The 22,046-nt window shown below is 32.9% G+C and overlaps 2 protein-coding genes across 2 annotated transcripts; both read right to left on the minus strand.

Moving 5' to 3' along the window:
* Nucleotides 1-10,743: 10,743 nt before the first annotated feature.
* LOC145594113 (protein FAR1-RELATED SEQUENCE 5-like) lies at nt 10,744-11,738 on the minus strand. Its single transcript, XM_081650449.1, has 2 exons — nt 11,701-11,738; nt 10,744-11,182 (listed from the first exon to the last, which is right to left on the minus strand). The coding sequence occupies exons 1-2, from the start codon at nt 11,736-11,738 to the stop codon at nt 10,744-10,746; spliced, it is 477 nt and encodes a 158-aa protein (XP_081506575.1).
* A 6-nt stretch (nt 11,739-11,744) lies between these two features.
* On the minus strand, nt 11,745-13,010 carry LOC145594114 (protein FAR1-RELATED SEQUENCE 8-like). Its single transcript, XM_081650450.1, has one exon. The coding sequence runs from the start codon at nt 13,008-13,010 to the stop codon at nt 11,745-11,747; it is 1,266 nt and encodes a 421-aa protein (XP_081506576.1).
* Nucleotides 13,011-22,046: the final 9,036 nt, after the last annotated feature.

Raw genomic sequence — 22,046 nt, forward strand, 5'->3', positions numbered from 1 at the left:
TCGACTCGAGTGAGATCGACTCCAGCTCGGGCTCGACTCGAACTGTTAATAAGACGAGCTGAGCAACTCCTTACTCGACTCGAACAGCTCGTGAGATACTCGATTTTTAAAATACACTATGGAGTATTATATTTGATAAAAAAAAAAAAAAAAAAAAAAAAAAAAAAACTATTTATATATATAAAAAATTTCACTTAATTTTCTTATTCAATTATTCCTATAATTAATGGCCCAACTTACTCTTATGCTTCTCCTAACTGCTAGTGATAAGTGAAACATATATTTTGGATTAAAAGATTAAACTAAATGTTGGCTAAAAGAAAAAAAAAATTGCTTTAAATTAATAGGATAATAACTTTACCCTGGTAAAAAAAAAATTCAAGTACAATTCGAGTTCGAGCTCGAGTCGAGTTTAAGTAATATGTTTTCGTGTTCAATTCGAGCTCCATTTTTTTGAGCTCGCGAGTTTCGAATTCCAGTCGAGTTGTAGTTTTGTGTATTCGAGTTCGAGTCGAACTTAGCTGAACTCGAGCTCGACTCGCATCATAAGCACCCCTACTCCTTAATTTTGTTATGTAAGATTACATGAAAAATTAATAATTATTAATGTAAAATCTAAAATAATATCTTATTTGTTTTGTTTTTTAAATAAAAAGATCTTTATTTTGGTACAAATATAATACTATATGAAAGACTTCAAGCTTGTTACGAGCGTTTGGGTGGAGTAATGATCAACTCGACTCGAGTCGTTAATGTTTGAGTCGATCTCGAGTTCGAGTTCGATTCAAGCTTTCTCGAGTCAGGTTTTGACCGAGTTTTGACCTATTCCAACTCGAGTATTGACTCGTTAACATTTCAATTCAATTCAATTCAACCGAGTCAACCTCATTCGATTCAATTTTTGACCGAGTCAAAGTCGAGTTACACGCTCTTTGATTACATTGAGATTAGAGTCAAACTATGACAAATAGGATTTCAATAGGACTTAAGTGAAAAAAACCTTTTTAATTTGTTTATAATTATCAATTTTTTTGGTAAATAAAAAAAAACCTTACTCTAGCATTTTATGTGACGGTTTTCAACGAAATACACAATACGAGTTACCATAACGGGTATTAACAATAATAGAGGTTTAACAATATTTAAATTATTGTTCTTGTTTAACATACTTATGAACATTGATTTAAAAATGGAATGAATGTGCATAGTTTTAATTTTTTGAAACAGTCTTTTTAAGGGGACAAAATTAATTGCAATTAATAAATTTTTTTCCCCCTTAAAATTGTATTTATTAAATAAATAAGATACTTCAACTAAAAAATAAATTAAATTCAATAAAAAGCAAGATCAAAAATGGATGTGAGATGATTATTACATTAGATTCTTTTTTAAAAAAAATTAAAAATAAGAACAAAAATTAAACCAAAATAAAACCCTTACATAAGCCTTTAATTTACGATTTACTATGTAAAAACAAAGAGGCCCCACATGTTCTCACTTACCCTACACTATATTTAATTCAATATTCACTTTTTCTCACTCCAAGCTCTCCATCTTCTAGCTCTACTTACGCCATTTTCGGTCTAAGGTAAGCTTCTCTAATTTTAATCCTTTTAATTACATGATTTCAGATTTTTTTTGTTTATATAAAATTTATATTTTTGCTTCAATTGTTGGCTGTTGAATTTCGATTTTTGCTTGATTTGTTGGTTGTAAAACGTAATTCATGTATAATTTCAATTATTTCAACTAAATTTAGAAATGAAATAGGAATTAATTAAGTAACGGTTATTTCAACTAAATTCATGTATAATTTCAATTATGTTAGTAGTGGCTTTTATTTTGAGGTAATCCGTATAGACTAAGGGTTTTATTTGTTATATGTTGATTTGATGTGGATGGATATGATAGTTAGTGGTTTTGTATTATCATGGTCATTGTTTTGTAGTGTTTGAATTATGTTTAAAATGTAAATATTATTTTTGTATTATCATGTATATGTTTGAATCATTTGTTATATTTTAGGATGGATAGTAATTTTAGGATGCATATATTGGTTGTTAATTGATAATGGTGGTTGTTGGGAGAGATTTGTCTACTCATTTAGTTCTGTTTTGAGAATAATTGGCTTTTGAGATATGTTAATTGATATGAATTGTTGTTGTCTCTGTTTTTTGAGGTTTTTTTTTAAAAAAAAAAAAATGTACCTTTGCGATTATGTACTATCAACTTCGAATTCAATGGATTATTTAGTGACCATAACTTAGTGTTGTTGTTTTATATTTTAAATTATGTCACTGACTTGTGCATAATTTTGGTTCATAAATATAATTTTGAAGTGAACAAGGTGAACCATGTCGTGTTGGCGCTATGAATTCATCATCGACAGTAACCGTCTCTTAAGAAAAGTTGTAAGTTGTTGTTGAGTGTTCGGTCTGTCTTGCTCTCTTTTGGTTGATTAGAATTCCTTGATAAGTTTATAATGGATTTGTTTTTTTGGTGGCAGACGCTTCCTAAGCGTATGGCCAGGGAGGTAAAGCAGTTATGGACTAGACATAGGTTTCAACCGGGAGTTTTGTACTTCCAACGGGGTACAGAGAACAGAAAATTCTATGTTAGTGTGAAGGAACGGATGAGGAGCACCGGTGAACTTGAAACTGCTCTGTGTGAGGGGTGGAGCAGGTTTGCTAGCTCAAACAACTTGCAAATGGAGACCGACTACGATTTGTGCTACAGGTGGTAGATGTTATCTTGTACCAGGTTCGCATTTGGCGTGATGATGAAGAAATAACAGTTACTGGCGCCAATTCCATTGATTATGTGCTCAATCCCGTTGAGATGCTTCATCAGCAAGATCCGTTCTTCCATTACACGTTCACCAAAGGCTACGTTGACAAACCCGCAATCGTATGTTTTCACTTTTAATCTCTATTATTGTGATTCGATTCTATATTTATTTTCAATGTACCCTCAATTATGTCATTTAAAGTAGTGTGTGTTTTTAATTTGTCACCAACTTTGCCATTTTGGGTGTTTGTTTGTTAAGCTTGTTTATGGTTGTTAAGCTTGTTTATGATTTTAAGAGCTAAGGCATTTTGGTGCCTTTAATCTACTTATGTGTGTTAAACTCTTGGACTTAGGTTATCTAAATCATCCATTATTTTTCAAAATATATCTATGCCCTCGATTTAGGGACAATAATGGTGCTATATAACTCTCCTTATCCATAAAAGTGTGGAAAAATACATGAGATAAAAGAGCACATATTTAGGGATTAGAATAGAAAGATTTAAATTCATGACTTCATATTATGCTAGAAAGATAAAAAAAAACCCAAACATCAAAAGCAGAACTGTGATTGGAGTGGGCTGATAAGTAACAATGGGCTTATGTGAATTGTTGTCTATTTGTCAGCCCAATAGTGTAACTGGATTATATTTTTATTTGTCAGCCCAATAATGAAATGAAATTAACAAAGGAAAATAAAGGAGATATAATTTAGCCATGAATCCATGATAATCTTTTTAGCCATGAATCCATGATAATCTTTTTAGCCATGATATGAAATTAACAAAGGAAAATAAAGGAGATATAATTTAGCCATGATAATCAATATACTATGTTGGGCTACAATCTTTTTAGACTTTGAAGTGAAAACCAAAATCCAAATAAAGGAATGTTGATAAACTAAATGTGGTCTCCTCAAAGCTGAACTCAAGCATATAAATTCTAAAGTACAGCAAAATGTTGGGCCTACCCAAGCCCATGTGGACAGACCGAAGCCCAAGTCTGGGACTATGTGTCAGGAACTAAATTGATTTTTAATTTTTCTATAATTTTTTTTTTTTTTTTGGTAAATATAATAGTATTATGTAAATCTATAGGTAATGGAACAATGTAAAACTATTTGAAAATAGTTTAATCTAATTTACTATACTTAATAATGAAACTCCACCCAAAACAAAAGGTACTGATTCATGACCACACAAACTCAAGGCCCAAAAACAACTAATATAATAAGGCTTTAATCTAAGAACATTATATTTGGGCCAATTGGGCCTCATCATTATATATGTTAATTGGGATGGTCCACATTTAATAATAAAGCAGAACTAGCATTTTATTCTATATTATTGTGACAGAATTAGTATAATGGCCAAGTGGAATGGTCTTTTGACATAACTTGATTGTTACTATAGGCCATTATGATTGAGTAAACTAACTATATTAATAAAAACAGGCTTTAATCACCAACAAATTTTTTTTTTTAAAAAAAATTGGTCCACAACAGGCCCATGAATTGGGCTGGGCTATATGTCAATATTGTTTTATGTAATTATTTCATTTCATTGATTTTCATTTGTGACTACTTTGATTTCAATTCATTAGTTTTCATTTGTCACTACTTTGATTTCATTTCATTAATTTAGAGCAGCTTGAATAAGCCTTTGGAATTGTGTTTTATATGCAGAACATTCCTTTGGACTTCGCTCGAGAGTATTTTCATGGAGTTAAGGACCAGACTCCAGTTATCCTGTATTTGGAAGGTAAAACTAGGGACGTGAAAATGAGGATTGTGTACAAGAGATGCAGCAACAACAGCAAGAACAACAGCGGGGCTAGCAGCAGCACCAGAAACCGCTACAACAACAAAATCATCACCAAATGCGAGATCAAGCATGGGATGCGTAAAGTCGCTGACGCTGTGAAGAATGAAGAAGGTGAGAAAGCTGTGGTTGAGTTGGCAGATATCAATCCCATCTACATGGTCATGTTCTTCAGTTGATCTTTGATGTTTCACATATGCGGGTAGCATTCACAGTATTTTGGGTTTCAAAAACTTATGTTAATCATCTGTGTGTTGGACTTTTGTTTTATTAGATTTTCAAAACTATGTTAACTACTACTAGACTTGTTACAAACTGTAGGGTTGCACCACTTTTCATCTCCTTAATCTTACTTTTGGTCATGTAATATAAACTCTTGATGTAAGGAGTATTGATCTGATATGTTGTGGTGCAGTATTTTGTGGTAACTTACTTTAACTTGCTTTACTACTTAAAATAGAATTGAAAATAACACAATTGTAACTGTTTTTATATGTTGCTTTCATTAGCACCACTTTTGCTTTAACAAAAAAACACAAAATATTTACAATTATAAAATGTCAATTTGCCCCATCAAATTTGGCCCATATTCAAAATTGGCCCATATATGCCCCCCCATTATATATGCCCTATTATTGGCCCATATGCAAAATATTTAAGATAATGGGGCATATATAATGGGCCCTATTAGGGCCATTACATTTAAGGCCATTTTGTAAATTGTGTTTTAATAAAAACTTATAAATTAGCCCATTATGATTATGTCATCCTATTAGGGCCATTACATTTGGGCCTTTTTGTAAAATGAGTTTAAATAAAAAAATTATAAAAGTTGGGCCCATTATGAATATGGCTAATTGGAAAGCTATTAGAGCCATTTCATTTGGGCCATTTTGTAAAATGAGTAAAATGAGTTTAAATAAGAACTTATAAAGGTTGGGCCCATTATGATTATGCCATATGGCTAATTGGAAAGCTATTAGGGTCATTACATTTGGGCCTTTGTGTAAAATGAGTTTAAATAAAAAAATTATAATAGTTGGTCCCATTATGAATATGGCTAATTGGAAAGCTATTAGCGCCATTACATTTGGACCATTTTGTAACATGAGTAAAATGAGTTTAAATAAGAACTTATAAAGGATATTGCTATGTTGTTGTTGTGAATGAGAAGAGCAAGTGTTGTATTTATAGCTAAATGCACGGGTGAAGGGTAGTATTATGGAGCCAAACATTTCTTCTTTATTTTTTTTTTTAATTTTTTTTTTATTATTTTTTTTATCAAGTATAAGTGTAGAAGTGCATTATTGGCATAGTATCTTTTTTTTTTACTTGTACAATTTTGAGTGGGTTTGTTGTTAGTGTTATTTTATAGTGCACGTTTTCCTTTCTTTTTCCTGTTTCCTTGCTTCTTTTCACTTAGACTCCTAGTCATACGAAATATCTTGTACTCAATTTGTTGTTTGTTGTCAATCAATACCTGATTATTTTCATTTAGGTCTGTATACCACCTTATTGTATGTGTAAACACAACCTTATTTTGATCAACCTTAGATGCGCGTGGTCCCCCAACATTAATTATGTCTGTCAGACCGAAGATTGATGCTTGTTGGCAATTGTAAGCCACTACTCAAAACCACAGGAATCTAAAGTCTATTTTCTCAATTGCCCAATTGTAAGCTTAATTAATTATATCAAACCCGTTTCTGATTACATATATTTGTGCTTTAGTATAATGAACGCTTAGTGTCTCATCTTAACTAAATGCAAGCAATTAATAAGAACTGTGCAATTATATATTTTAATTTCAGTTTTCATTAGTAATAATCTAGAAAACTTAGATGTAATCATTAAATCATTAAAGGTAAATAGCGAATATTGAGAATCTTCCTATTTTCACTTAATTAGATGTGCATAAGACAAATTGCAAAGCTACAATTAAATAAATTTACTTGAAAAAAAAATGCAAAATAACAAAGAATTATTAAATGTTACTGATAAGAAGAATAATTGAATATTTTGGTTTTTTTATTCAATTTGAAAAATACACTAATTGTTGTATACAAGTTTATAGTGATCGTAAATTTTGTTCTTTAAAAATTACATACAAGATCTCTTTCATTTTCTCCCAACATACAAATTTCTCTAAATTGAAGGATTTTATATGTTGGTTTAATTTTCCCAAGTTATTTTGTAGGAGTCGGGATTATTTGACGAAAGTTAATTCCATTTGCTTAACATAAACACCGACTCCATTTGCTTCAACGCTCTACTTGGGCATTATTAATAAACTTTAATACAAATATGTTGCCGACGGAGCCGATTTAACCGGTTGCGACATAATTGTATTAAAGAATATTTTTAGGGAATATGTTATCATGATCTTTGGTGATAACTCCCTATTTACCATTAACTTTGGGGTTGAGCATGTTTAAAATTTTGTGTGTAGTGGTATTCTTAGGAAAGCTATTAATGATTTTTGATTGATGAGAGGAGGGAGGGATGTATTATTTTTTTGGGTTGTTTTTTCAACCATTTTGAAAATTAGAGAAGGTGAATGATATTGTTATGCTGTTGTCGTAAATGAGAAGAGCAAGTGTTATATTTATAGGTAAAAATGTAGCATTTTAATTTTTTTTTTTTTTTTTTTTGGTGCCAAACATTTCTGTTTTAATTTTTATTAAGTTTAAGTGTAGAAGTGTACTATTGGCAAAGAATCTTTTTTTACTTGTACAATTTTGAGTGGGTTTGTTGCTAGTGTTATTTTATAGTGCACGTTTCCCTTTCTTTTTTCTGTTTCTTTGTTTGTTTTCACTTAGACTCTTAATCATACGAAATATATTGCAGTTAGTTCGTTGTTTGTTATGAATCAATAGTTGACTATTTTCATTTAGAGACGTATAAACACAACCATTATGAAGTTAGAGTTATTTTAAAGACAAGTAGTTAGAAAAGTATATTATTGCATCATTAAAGATAAAAACGGAATTGCAAAGCAAAAATAAATAGATTGCTCTTTCTAACAATATTTAAATTACATTAATTTTAAAATACACAGAAAGTAATGTGGCTAATTTGCGAGAGCATCTAAATTACAAATTCTTGAAATCATACCAATGCTTTTCATATTGGCACATTTTTCCCAAGTTATTTGTAGGAGATTGGTTTTTTTGTAAAAACCATCTCGTTGGCTTCAACACGAAACTTGGGTGCTATTTAGGTGTCTAATTGTCAATATTTATATGGAATTTTTTATTGACAAATTACCTAAATAGCTATTAACGAATTCTAATACAATTACGTCACCCACGTAGTGAATTCAACTGAAGATAACGTAGTTGTATTGAAGATTATTATTAGGGAATACATTACCATTAACTTTGGAGTTGATTCCCTTATTTACCATTAACTTTGGTGTTGACTTTTAGTAGTTTGATATATGGAATGGTATTTTGAGGTAAGCTGGAAGTTTTTTTTGGTTGATGAGAGGAAGTTGAAAGCTAATATGATTTTGTATTATTTTTCGAAGCATTTTGTGACTTAGGTGAATTGATGGATATACATAAGATTTATACTTGGTAGAGGATTTTTTTTTTGGTAGAGGATATGCATAAGATTTATATTTGGTAGTTGTGTTAAAAGCATTAGTTCTATATTTATACTAATAATGTATATATTTTTTTTTCATTTTTTTCTTTTTTTTTGTAGTTATGTGAATTGTATTGGCTTTATTTGATCTTTACATGGAAAGCTGCTTGGTGCACATGGCTATAGGATAATGATGAATTATGAAGAGCTGTATATATCTTTGTATATATAGATGTAATTATATCTAACTGGAATCCTATGTCTCTAAGTTTCATCGCTTTTATTCGGTTTCATTTGTCTTCTTATGAGGCTTTATATTCCTTCCTATCTACCCCCCTTTCTCAAATTTCTGTTTGCGTGAGTCAGTGCCACCTATCTTGATATGTACCGAAAGCATGTTCGTAGATCAACTCTTATGGAATGGTTTCAACTTTCAAATCTTGAGATTGTAGTGTTCAAGGCTTGTTTAAAAGCGTGTACGTAGTAATTAAGTTTATTTGGAGTGTTAAGTACAACAACTCTCAGGTCACTTTAAAAATACCACTGAGTACTCCCATTTTGATTATAAACAATTTTCTTAAATTATATTAGTAGTATAAAAAGCTTTTCGAATTGAGTTGGGCCGATTGATGCTTGGACTAATAAAGTTCATTAATATTGAAATTGTTTGTAATAAGAAATGGAAATAAATTTGATGTGAATTGTTTCAAATATGAGATATAATAAATGAAATATGTAGACGAAGTATGTTTTATCATATAGAGAGGAGTTAGCGAGACTGAAATATTAAAGTGATCATTGACACTGAAATTAGACGATATATGATAATAATATATATTTGAGAAAAAAAGGGTTAAGATATTCAAATCAACTACGAGTACAAAGTAATATTTAAATCAAATACAATTAAGCTAGTCTGTCAATCTAAACAAGAAACATAAAAAAGTCTACTTGTAGCGTTGTTCACCCCTTGGAGAAGTGGTTTATTTGTTCTAACTTAAGAATGATTGGTTGCCAAAACAAAAAAAAAAAGGCCTTAATTAATCGTCTTAGAGGGATATATATATAATCATTTTTTTTTATTATCAATTTTTTTATTAGAGGGGTATATATATAATTAAGTTTTTTTTATTAGAGGTGTATATAATCAAGTTTTTTTTTATTATAAAAATAATAAAACCTTAAATTGTTCATAAGATCGAATCAACTTGTGATCATCATTAAATTGATTATCAGCATAATTGCATAAAGCAGTGGCCCATTGAAAGACTTGGCCCAACTTCAAAAAAGGCCATATTTACAGAAATGCTTGTAAATTGAAACACAAATACAGCCCATGTTTAAACAAATGTAGTTCATAGTAGTCCAAAATGTTGAAAATTCATTATGCCCATTAATGGACACAAAGCCCATGTGGCCACCAGATTAAAACTCAAATGAATGGGTTGGAGACGACACATCTACCACACGTTTATATCGTTTTCTTTTCACGACGGTATCTCCATCCTTTGTTGCGCGCTTCTTTTTTCCATTACTGCCATTAATGGATGTAGCAGCCTCCCTACTTTTTTTGGTCTGATATAAGAGACGACAAAATCATAAACCCCAAAATATAAGACAACAAAACCAAAAAACCCAATACACACACATAACAGAAACTAAAATAAGAGCCGCTAAAATAAACATAATAAACAAAAAATTAACAAAAAAAACTTACTTGATTCTTGAGAAGCACATGGGGAACTTGTCCACGTGGAACATTTTTCTTGTTAACACCCTGTTTACATTTAGGCAATTTGAAACCTGTCTCTGCCAACGACTTGTTCCTACTGCCCTTAGGCCGACCTCGTGGCCTCTTCAAAATCTTTGGATCCTTCACGGTGGTTGTTTTGTGGGACTGAAAACATACCTCCATCACCGAAGGGATATCTGATCCCGCAACCTCATGCTCTATCACGAAAGCTGATGTAGGAGTACAACCATGTTGTCTCTGTTGACTATTAGATCCAATTTCAGAAGGTGGAGGTAATTCCGAACAATCAATTAATTGTCTGTTCCTAAACTTCTCCATGCTTTCCTTGACATCGTTTTTTAACTTGGCTAAATTGTTCATAACAATTTCAACAGTTGCATCATCGGCCGTAGCTGCTTCGTCAAACACGGCCTCATACTCAGACAACATCAAGTTGAACCTCTTTACTTCAATGCTTTTGGTGGGGTCATGATATGGCACTACGACCCGGACATGCTTCCTTGGTACGTCTTTCCTCCACCGATCAAGGATGTACTTCTTTGGTAAATCATTCACATAATTTTGATCAAGTACCCGAATGGAGTGCTTGCAAAGAATGCCAAATGTTTCAAACTTGCAACAGTCACATTTTACTTCTTTTGTGACACAATTAAATTTCACAGAGTACATCCTTCTCATCTCTGTCAGTTTTTCCTCGCTACTACCTTCTGGAACAATCCAGACCCTGTCTTCCATCACATACTCCCAATTAGTTTCATCTAATTGTCGATGAAAGTGATGAACAACGTACAACATTCATGCACACTCCTGTTGCACTTCTTGAAATTTTGCATCGGTATATAGTTTTTGGAATAACTTTTCAACCCTAAAACCACTTACTAGCATCCTCACATACTTCATCCCCTTGTCATCTGCAGTTGTTTCATCTTCAACACGCTTCTCCAAAGCTTTGCAATACTGTTGTGGAAATTCAAATAGTTTGGTTTTCCTTGTAACAAAACCATCAAAAAAACTATTAATGCTTTCCACCCGTTGGGTAGTCTTCATACCTGCCCAAAAATACTCTTTCATGAAGGCTGGCACCCACATGTGTCTCTCATCGTACAAACCCTCCAACCAATCATTTCCCTCGAGGTCATACTCTTTCATTAAAGCACACCAACTACTTTCAAACTCTTCCGCCATAAAGCTCTCGTAAATGACGGCCTTCAACGGATTTTTGAAGTCGTTGTATCTGCTCAAACATTACAAATATTACTAAAACCATAACATCATTGGAATACAACAAGGGATTTTTGAAGTCGTTGTATCTATGCTCTATGTTTATTTCTTTTCCATTTTTAAATTTCAAAGGCATGTTAAATAAATCTAATCCAAAAAAATGTACTTAGATAAATTCCGTCAAATTTCAATTGTAACAAAATAAATATGTAGTTAGAAATGTAGTCTACTCCGTCAAATTTCAATTGTAACAAAATAAAAACATTTCTTTCTACTTTCTGGTTCATTTTTGTTAACAAAAACAACTGTCAGGTTACTCCTCATGAGCCTCTCATTTAAATATTATGATAAATTCAAATCTACCAAGTTTAATAATGATTTAACTCTAACTCAACACTATAGCAAATTATGAACCTAGGAGCTCTCACAAGAGACAATACATACAACAAAGTTACCTGTAGGAATAAGCAATTTATAACTAAACTAATAGACATTAAAACATAGACAAACACGTATTGCTAAACAACTTACAGCTCTAGCTTCCCAAGTTTCTCTGGCAGTTTCTTCATAATATGTCAAATGCACCATCTATGCCTACAACCGGGCATAACTTCAGCTAATGCTCTACGCATTGTAGGTGCTTGATCAGTGAGTATTGCCTGAGGAGCTTTGTTGTTCATGGCCAGCAACCATTGCTCAAAAACCCATATATAAGTCTCTGTGGTTTCATGAGAGACAAGAGCACATCCAAGGAGGATGGATTGGCCGTGATGGTTGACCCCCACAAAATTAGCAAATGGCAACTCGTACTCGTTAGTCAAATAAGTTGCATCAAAACACACCGCATCGCCAAAATCCTCGTAAGCAACACGACTACGAGCATCAACCCACATAACGTCTTTCAATTGAACCTCTTCATCTAACCGACTAGCATGATAAAAATTTTGGTTGTCCCGTTGCATGTATTCAAAATACCTCATCATGGCGGCAGCATCTCCACCTTGCATTTTAAGCCTCCTCTCCTTGTACACCTCATGTTGGAGGTCCTTAACACTTGGCATGTTTTCAACACCCCCTTTATCCACAGCTAAGCAACCATGGATCTTTCTAACAAGAACCCCTTCCCCAAAATAATTGGCTAACCTCCTCTTCACTGTAGCGGTGTACTTCTTCATACGGTATTCTTTGACTAATTTAGACAAATTAGGGTTCACCTCATGCACATGATTCAACTCAACCTTTCTAACCTCCCAAGAACCTTCTGCAGTAACACCAGCATATAACATTGCAAGGCAAAAGCATTTCTTGGACTTCCTTTTCCCACGGGCAAGCTCATCCTCACCAATTACACCACTCACAACACCTCCAGTACCACCCTCACTCATGGCCTTCGCCCGTTTGTTTGCTTCCCTTCTGGCCCTGAGGTTAGGTGGACCCCAACACTCACACCTCCATGTACATTGAAGCTTTACATTCTTATCTTTCTTAGATGAAGACCACTGACACCTAGTCACCCCAAAACCTACTTGTTCAGCATACTCTTTGTAATACCTTTCAACATCTTCCCAGTTTTTGAAAATCATACCTACCTTTGGAGGCTCTAACACAAGGACACCCCTATTACTTGAATGTATGGTGTCAATTGTATGAGTAGTACCAATGGGTGATGACATGACAGCAGTGCAAGTTTCTACAGAATCTGGAACCAGTGAAGTTCCACTCTGGGGAGTAATGCATTTATTTTCATCAATCGGAACCAATGGGGATGTACTAGGACTGCTGCTCAACTCAGTTTGCATAAACGCAATAGAATCACTAAGTTCCCCATCAATTGCATCCATTTAATCCTACAATCACAGATTGAAAACCATAACTAACCCAGAAAAATAAAATGAAATCCACACTACAGACCAAACAACAATTGCATCCAATCAAACTTAAACACAACCACACTAAAATGGAGTGCAACAAAAAACAAAAATTCAATGCAAACTCAACTCCTTTATACACCAATTCATTGTGCAATTGCAAAGGAGTGCAGGACAAAAACGAAGGCATCATCAAACAAAATTTCAATGCAAGCAAAGCAATCAAAGACATGACACACCAATTAAATGTTCTACAGTAAGAGCCATTCCTAAAAGAAGGCAATTAGATTGACCTGATAGCCAGAAACTAATGCTAGATTGAACTTAAACATTTCAAAAGATAGCTGCAGTTGTTGTGAGAGTGCAAATGAAATTTCATGCTTATCTCTTTCCATACACTTACAATGTCCACAAGCATCTCAAAACTTCTGAAAATGAGTATCCATCTTCAAGCAAAATAATACTTCCTAAGTGCAAACAAGAAACTCATATGAATGAAAGTCACTATACACAAGAGTACAAGACAATGCTGTGTTTTGGGAAATCTTGTCATTCTATATAATGTAAGATAGCTCCACAAAAATTATTACAAAACTAAAGCATACACCAACCAAAAGCAAACCAAACCAAACCAAACCAAACTCCAGCCGAAATCACAATTAATTACAGCGATTAATCAACCAAACAACCCTAAAATCAGCAATTTCAAACTTCAATCCAACAAGTACACGCAAATATGTCCGACAAAATTTAAATAACAATAAACACTAACAATTTTGCAGCTAGCACAACAATATCAGCAATTACGCACCTTAAACAACGCCGACACTTGCCTACACCACAAGATATTCGCCGATCGTCGACCTAATAGAGACACCAAAACTACGGCTGTCGTCGAGCCCCCCTTTTTGTTTCCCCTATTTTCGTGACTTAACCCTTCAAAACCTCAAGTTAACGACGTTAAACAAATAACTCTAAGCTCCCACTTGCCAACTCACCTAGCCTCATTAAAATAACATATTTTATTGCAAACTAATGCCATTATTTACGCTTAATGCCATTTGAGTGACATTTGAAGTTACTCATGATGAGTAACCTGGGCGAGCTCAGCAACAAGGTATACTTTAAAACTTATTAGATCATATGTTCAGAGGAAAAAAGTTAGAACATAGGAAACTTTTAGAACTTCAATAGTATATGTCTTCACCTATAATAGCTGTACTTTAAATCTTCACATGGAAAAAATTCCAGCAAAGGAAAAAAATTTAGAACATTGGGAAAAAATTTAGAACATTAAAACTTTTAGAACATATGTTTAGAGGAAAAAGTTAGAACAAAGGAAAAAAATTAGAACATATTGAAAAAATTTGGAACATAGGAAGTAGGAGGAAGTATTGCCCGCTACCAGGTAGGGACAACATATGTCCATACCTACGTTGAAAAAAAAAATTTCGCTAAGTGTTGGAAAATCAAAATTCGCTATTTTTATACTGTTATTTTAAGTCTATGCGTGCTATAATAAAGTTAAATACTGTTATATGTTCCTTCAATATTGTTATCAAAGTATCGTTTTGCTCTTTTCAGTAGTACTTTTATTTGCATACAGTTGCATACAGTTATTGCCTAAGGAAAATCTGTTATTAAGGAAGACAATACTATTATTATAGGATTAGAAACTGTTTTACTAGTGCAATTGGGAAAATTTGGTATCAGAGCCATACGGTTAAATCTAAGTAAAATAGTTAATTAAATTAAATAATTAAGTAAAGCTGGAGAATACTAGACCATCTACTGAGTGCAAGAAGCCTGATTTTAAACACTACTATCATATTCCTGAAAATACTAATAATTTTGGCCCAGTCCTTAATTATATTGTAGATCAAATTGGTGAGCTTAAAGTAGAAGTTGGTAGCATACATTGTCGTTGCATGAGTAGTGAACATAAACTATCAACAACGATATCAGAGATTAATAAAAACATAAGTGAGCTAAAAGAACAAGTAAAACAAGTACAACTTGCTTTAACAAACGAAGTAAGACATCAGTTTAATAAAGAAGTATCACCCAATAAGGATAAGGTTATTTCTTATAAATATAAGTATCCATTTCAAAATTTAGATAAAAATAAGAAATTTACTGTATCACTCCCTAAAAGACCTACTAGTAATCAAGAAAAGAACAAAGAAACTAAAAATGAGCCATCATCTTCAGGAGAAAACGATTGAAGAATTGCAAATCTTGTTTGATAAAGAGGAAAATCCTAATAAACTAAATGATATCATGAAAATAATATCTGAAAAAATGATTGCTACTGGTGTAGTTAATGAAAATAACTATGCTACTTTAGAAGAAGACATGTATCAACAAATGGGATTAATGAAACTAGATGATTTGGATTTTCTACCTATAGAAAGGGTTAAGCAAAAAATTGAAAATAAACTAGGTAAAAGGGTAATGGATAGTAATGATGTTGGAGAAGAAATAATTAATGAAAATAATAATGTAAACAATGTTATCCAAAGACCTAGGTATCAAGGAGAAGGAAGTTGCACACGACCAAGATACAAACCAGGAAGACTACCCGTTTTAGTGTCAAGGTTATGCCAAACCAAATTCCTAAACAAGAAGAGGTGACCCTTGAACCTATAAGTCAAACTGGCTATAAGCTTAAGTTAGATGGTGTAAGAGATAGACAAGATGTTTTAGATCAATGGAAAAAGAGCATGAGTAGTGTACTCAATTTAAACACTGAATAGACTTCTGAAAATTTCCTAAATTACATCGAACATAGTTTCTATGGCTGTGTAGAAGATTGGTACGATGGAATAGATGAAGAAGTCAAAGCTACACCAAGAGCTAGTGAATCTCCTACTAGAATGTTCAGACAGTTATGTCAATATATCGAGTTAGAATTCATTGGTCCTAGAGCTGATCCTAATGAAAAACGAATGGAATATCAAAGAAAGTTAAGTAATTTGTCCATCTGTAATATAAAATGTGTTGATAATTACATTATGGAATTTGAAACATATTATTATAAAATTGGTGAAAATGAAACAAATCTTAGAATGTTCTACGATAAACTACCAAGTCCACTCAATGAAGAAATTAGTGAAAAATATCAAGAATGGAGAGATAAATTCATAGCTAAAGATGCCCTCGGTAATAGAATTGCTTTTCTTAGAAAATGGATTGAAAAGAAATGTAGAGAGGTTGCCGGAACTCAACAAATGAAGAGACAATTCCTCACTTGTTGGGATTTCCCAAATAACTATGGATGTGAAAGGAAAAACTATAATAAGAGAAGATATTATAAAAGAAATAAATTTGATAGATCTAGAGGAGAAACCTATAAGAAGAAGTATTATAAACATAAATATAGAAAACCAAGTAGGTTTTTCAGAAAGGCAACATATTGTCCAGAGAAAAAGAAAACATGCAAATGTTGGTCTTGCGGAGAATTAGGACATTATGCTAATGAATGTAAGAAAGCTAATCATAAATTAATGGAAGCCTTAGGAAGTTGGGATTACATAGAAATACCAGAAGATGAGGCTTTAGAATTAGCTTTAAGTAATAATAAAGGAATAGTAGAAATAATAGAGGAGGAAAATGAGTATAATGAAGAACCTGAAGATAGTGATGAGTGTGAATTTGAAAATTATGAAGAAATAAATAACATGATGGAAGGAGAGGTATTAGAAAACTCTGAATCAGATGACGATGAGGATAAAAGAAAAATGACTATCGATCAACTGAAAAGAGCTGAGTATTCTATTGATGATAAAGACCTAGACCAAATGAACAAAGAAAGTTGGAATTTTCCCCAGATTACTAAAGATAAAATATTTAAAACTTCTTTCTTCACAACTAAAACTAAATATGTATGTGAAGAAATGGAAGGAAGTATATATAGTAATTGAGGATTATGAAAAGAAACCAGCAGAAATTAATATCATAAACTGGAAAAGCATTAAAAACCATAAAGAAAAAGGAAATTATAGTTATATTTGTATTGGTGCAGTGTAAGTATACATAACTCCTTTACAAGATTTTGGTAAAAAATGTTAAATGTTTAAGCTTTGTGTGTGATGTTAGACATAAAGAGTTTTATGATCAGATTATTAGTGGCATCACTTGTAGCTTAAGTCAAGGGACGGTAAGCTATATATGTGAACCAAGATATTATGTGAGCCTAGAAGATTCATATGCTCCAAAGTTTCTAGCGATCAAGTTATTAACTCTTGGAGTAAACATGCATAAAGGGACTCGACCTATACAATTAAGATGGAAGGTAGTCTATAAGTTAGTAAACACTATAGACTCATCTTTCAAGAAACAAATAGTAGACGCTCAAAAATATGAGCAAGGAGGAGGTCCTAAAAAGAAAATAAGCCCTATAAAGGTAAATCCTAATGAAATAGAAATTGAAAAAACATGGGAAGAGTTCTTTATGAATCCTACGGTAAAAAATAGGTCAAGTAAGATGTTAATAGATGAATCAGGATTACTCCATATTGGAATAACTACGAATCCTAAAATGCAGAGAAGTATGAGTCTTAGAACACCAAGTCTAAGTAGACAAAATTCAACTATAATAAGAATGAAAAAACAAGTCAATGAGAAACCCGAAGAAGATGAAGAAGAAATATTAGCCTTAATTAAAAAGTTAAATGAAAAATATGAAGCTAAAAAGGCCCTAAAACAACCAGCAAGACATAGTATAGACATTGGTTCATGTTCTAATCTAGAAGTGCATGAAGATCCAAATAATTCTATTATTGATAAAAGAAAGGTTATTGGATATAAAACCAAAACCGGGAGTGAACCAGTATATGAAGATGAAGTCAATATGCAAATAGAAGCCTGTAATGAAATATCTAGTACTAATCCAAATAGCATTTATATTCCAATTGATATATGCATTAAAGATTATAATAAATATAAATTATGTGCATATATTGATAGTGGTTGTTCTACATGTTTTGGAAAAAGGTCATTATTCCCAGAATTCTTATGGAAAACGGCTAAAAATCCTATGCAAGTTAGAATTGCTAATAATAGTGTCATGATGCATACGGAAATTATTGAAGAATTACCAATAGAAATTGGAGGAGTTCAATGTGTTATTCCTATTTTATGGGCTACTGATCAACCTAGTCATGATATGATAATAGGAAATAACTTTCAAAGGTTATACTCTCCATGCACTCAAACCATTGATCAAATAATATTTACTATTAATGGTCATTCTGTTCCTATACAAAAAAATAACAAAGGCCTATACTCATCAGACTATGGAATTTGCGCGCAACCAGCGTGGTGATAGGGTTACACCTACACAACGAGAGGTTGCACTTAGAATTTCTCAGTGTGATTTATCATTAATAGATCAGATAAATAAGCAACAAGAAAAATTATGTGAAAAACTATATTCAACAAATCCATTAGAACATTGGGAAAAAGATAAGGCATTTGCAAAGATAACTCTAACAAATCCTAATAAGATTATTAGAGTAAGACAAATGGTTTATACCTACCAAGATATATTAGAATTTGATGAACAAATAAAAGAATTGTTGAATAAGAAGTTAATTAGGAATAGCAAGAGTCCTCGTAATAGTCCAGCGTTCATGGTTAGAAACTATGCAGAAGAAAAGAGAGGTAAAGCTAGAATGGTCATTAATTATAAACAACTAAATGACAATATTGTTATTGATGGCTATTACATTCCTAATAAAACCGTGTTATTTAATAGAATTCAAGGAGCCACATGGTTTTCTAATATGGATTGTAAGAGTGGCTATTGGCAAATTAAAATGGAAGAAGAAAGTATTCCATTAACTGCATTTAGTGCCCCTCAAGGGCATTATGAATGGTTAGTAATGCCTTTTGGATTAAAAAATGCTCCACAAATATTTCAGAGAAGAATGGATAATATTTTTAGAGAACTTAATCATTGTTGTTTGGTTTACATAGATAATATTTTAATCTTCTCAAAAGATTTAGAACAACATAAGAATGATCTTAAAGCGGTAACTCAAAAATGTGTTGAGCATGGTATAATCCTTGGAAAAGATAAATGTGTTTATGCTAAACAAGAAATTGAGTTTCTAGGATTAGAGATTAAAGCAGGACAAATAATATTGCAAAAACATATCCTAGAAAAGATTGAAAAACTCCCAGATAAGATTGAAGATAGAAAACAACTAGAAAGATTTCTAGGATGTTTAACTTATGCTTCTGATTTCATAGAAAATCTTGCCCTATTAAGAAAACCATTAAAATACAAACTCAAGAAAGAAATCACTTGGAACTAGAAAGAAGATGATTCCAAAATTGTTCAAAATTTAAAAGCTATGTGTAAACATCTTCCTATATTAACACTGCCTACTAGTGAAGATGATTTGATTCCTGAAACAGATGCTAGTAATGAGCGCTGGAGTGTTGTATTAAAAGTCAAAGAGGGAGAAAGACTCTGTAGATATAGCAGTGGAAGTTTTAATAAAGCTGAGTCAAATTATCCTACCATGCAAAAGGAAATCCTTGCAGTTATTAGAGGGATCGAGAAGTTCTTAATCTTCTTAGCCCCTAAACAGTTCTTAATAAGAACAGATTGCAAAGGCATACTTGGTTTTGTTAAAAAGAATTTGTCAAATATGCAAGCGCAAGGGAGACTCCTGCGTTGGCAATTATGGCTTAACCAATTTTCTTTTACTGTTGAACATATACAGGGATCAAAGAATTCTTTGGCAGATAGCTTGACCAGAGAGTTAGCCAATGGCGAAGAAGCACAAGACATCAAAAAAACCTCCTGCCCATCAACTAGAAAAGATGGAGGCAGAGAGAAAAACTCTTATTGAAGAAACAAATAAAGCAATGGAGCGGGTTTCACCCTCCACTTGGGCCTTGATGGAGGCTATGATTGTTTCATCAAAAAAGAGATCTCGAGATGGTTTGATTAAGAGTTTCCATGTAGCAGTTCAAAGGTTCCTAATGTACGAAGTAATGGTTATTATCCTACGACTCATTCCAGATGTTCAGGATATAATACTAAATAAAATAAAAGATAACGATTTCAAATTCTGGTACAATTTAGTTGTATCAAGGTCATACAAGTTGTATGATGTTTATGATCTATGGGGAAGTAGAATAGTGTTCAACACTAATTCCAGAGTGGGTACTGTGTCAATTCATCCACATTTTCCGAAATGGAGGACACCATATGTGGCGGAGCACTACAAAGCTTGGGATTATGGAATGGTTCATAGCATTGTTGAAGGAGTTGTGTCTTCGATAAGTGCAATTACTAGATATATCAAGGATCACTATTATGGAGATAATAAGTTCATTCTATTGGGGTGTCATCCTCTGTTGCTAGACTATGAGAGATGATCTTTGGACTAGTCAAATAGTCCAAAGCCCTTTAGAATGGATCCTATATTGGTCACATACAAGGGTATTGGGTTAAGCAAGTAAGAGGCTCATTAATGGGCCTCATGAGCAATTAACTAATCATGAATTGGATTGGGCTAGCATAGTTGGATCGGAATTAGGTTTTGGGCTTTTGACATGGGCTCTTATTTAGAGATGAGATCTATAAATAAGATCCATGCCTAGGGTTTGGTGCAAGCAGTCATAATTCACACACAGTGAATTTTGACATCAAGGCAACCAATCCCAAAACCCTAATCCTCTCTCCAACTCACGGCCCTCATCCTCCCCTCACGTCCGTACGGCCGGCCACCCCTTGGTGGCGCGTATGGTGGTTATCGTGGTGGTTCTTGGTTAGTATGTCTCACCTCTCCGTAGAAGGTCAATTGAAGGTTCAATTGCAACTAACTAGCATTAGTGGAGGTCTTAATCTGTGCCTGTGGACCAAGTAGAGGAATCACGCTTGAGGTTCTTTATCTCCCCTTGTTCTTGCTCGATCGCATGTGGAATCACGCTTCAAAGGTACAATTATTTGTTCTTTATGTGTTATGCATTAGATGCTTGGATTAGGTACTGTGAATATGATTCATGTTTATTTTCGCTGCGTAGTACCTATAAATCCCTACAGTGGTATCAGTTAGCCTATTGCATTTACGCATATTGCCAATAATTCTTTGATAATCCACAATTTTAATTCAATTAGGAGGGAGAATATTTAATTATGGGTCAATTATTATATTAAATGTGATTTAACTCTTGAAATTGATTAACTGTGATTTAATAATGCTCAAAATAGCCATGAAGAGATCCGATTTTTGCCCTATTATGCTCGAATATTTTTCGAACCCTAACCCTATTTTTCGAAAATTTCGAAACCATGAACCCTAATTTGTGAAATTTGTGTTTTGATTTTGAATTAATTCGATAGTTACGTATTCATGAATTTAATCTAGTTGATTTTATGTATAAATTGTGAATTTTGCATGATCAATGATTTGATTTAAAAGTTGAAGAATTACATGGTGAATCAGTGTATGACTATCTTGAACAAGTTGAAGCTGGAAAATATTTATCCTTAGAAGGAAAAGAGCACTTATTTGAGATCTTTGTCACATGGGATGAATCCTATGCTGCCAAATGTGTGATGGATCTCGGAATAGAAGAAGACCACCAAATGTATGTCCATTATGAAGAGAGTAAGGACAACGATGGTGGTCTACAAAATATGATGGAGTCCTGAGCCCACACCAGAAATTATGTATTCTACTTTTACTGTTGTAGCACGTTTTTTTTTTAAGAATCTTTAGGAAAGCAGTGAACGATATTCACTTGCTGAGTCATGGTTTCTGTAAACCATAGAAAGTGTCGGTGACCTTTGTTAACCTTCCCCTATATAAAGGGCATTAGGCAAAGAAGTGAGGGGAGGCTTGAAGTGAGTTTGCTAGAGCATTTCTGAAAACAAAAGAATTCTCTAGAGAAAATCCTCACCTTAAGAGATAGATTGGTTTTCCATCTCTATTAAAGTAGAGAAAACTCTATTTCTTGTCATGTCTGTTTAGACTTTCTGTTTTGATT

This window comes from Chenopodium album, chromosome 19, assembly GCF_948465745.1.
Source record: "Chenopodium album chromosome 19, dcCheAlbu1.1, whole genome shotgun sequence".
NCBI lineage: Eukaryota > Viridiplantae > Streptophyta > Magnoliopsida > Caryophyllales > Amaranthaceae > Chenopodium > Chenopodium album.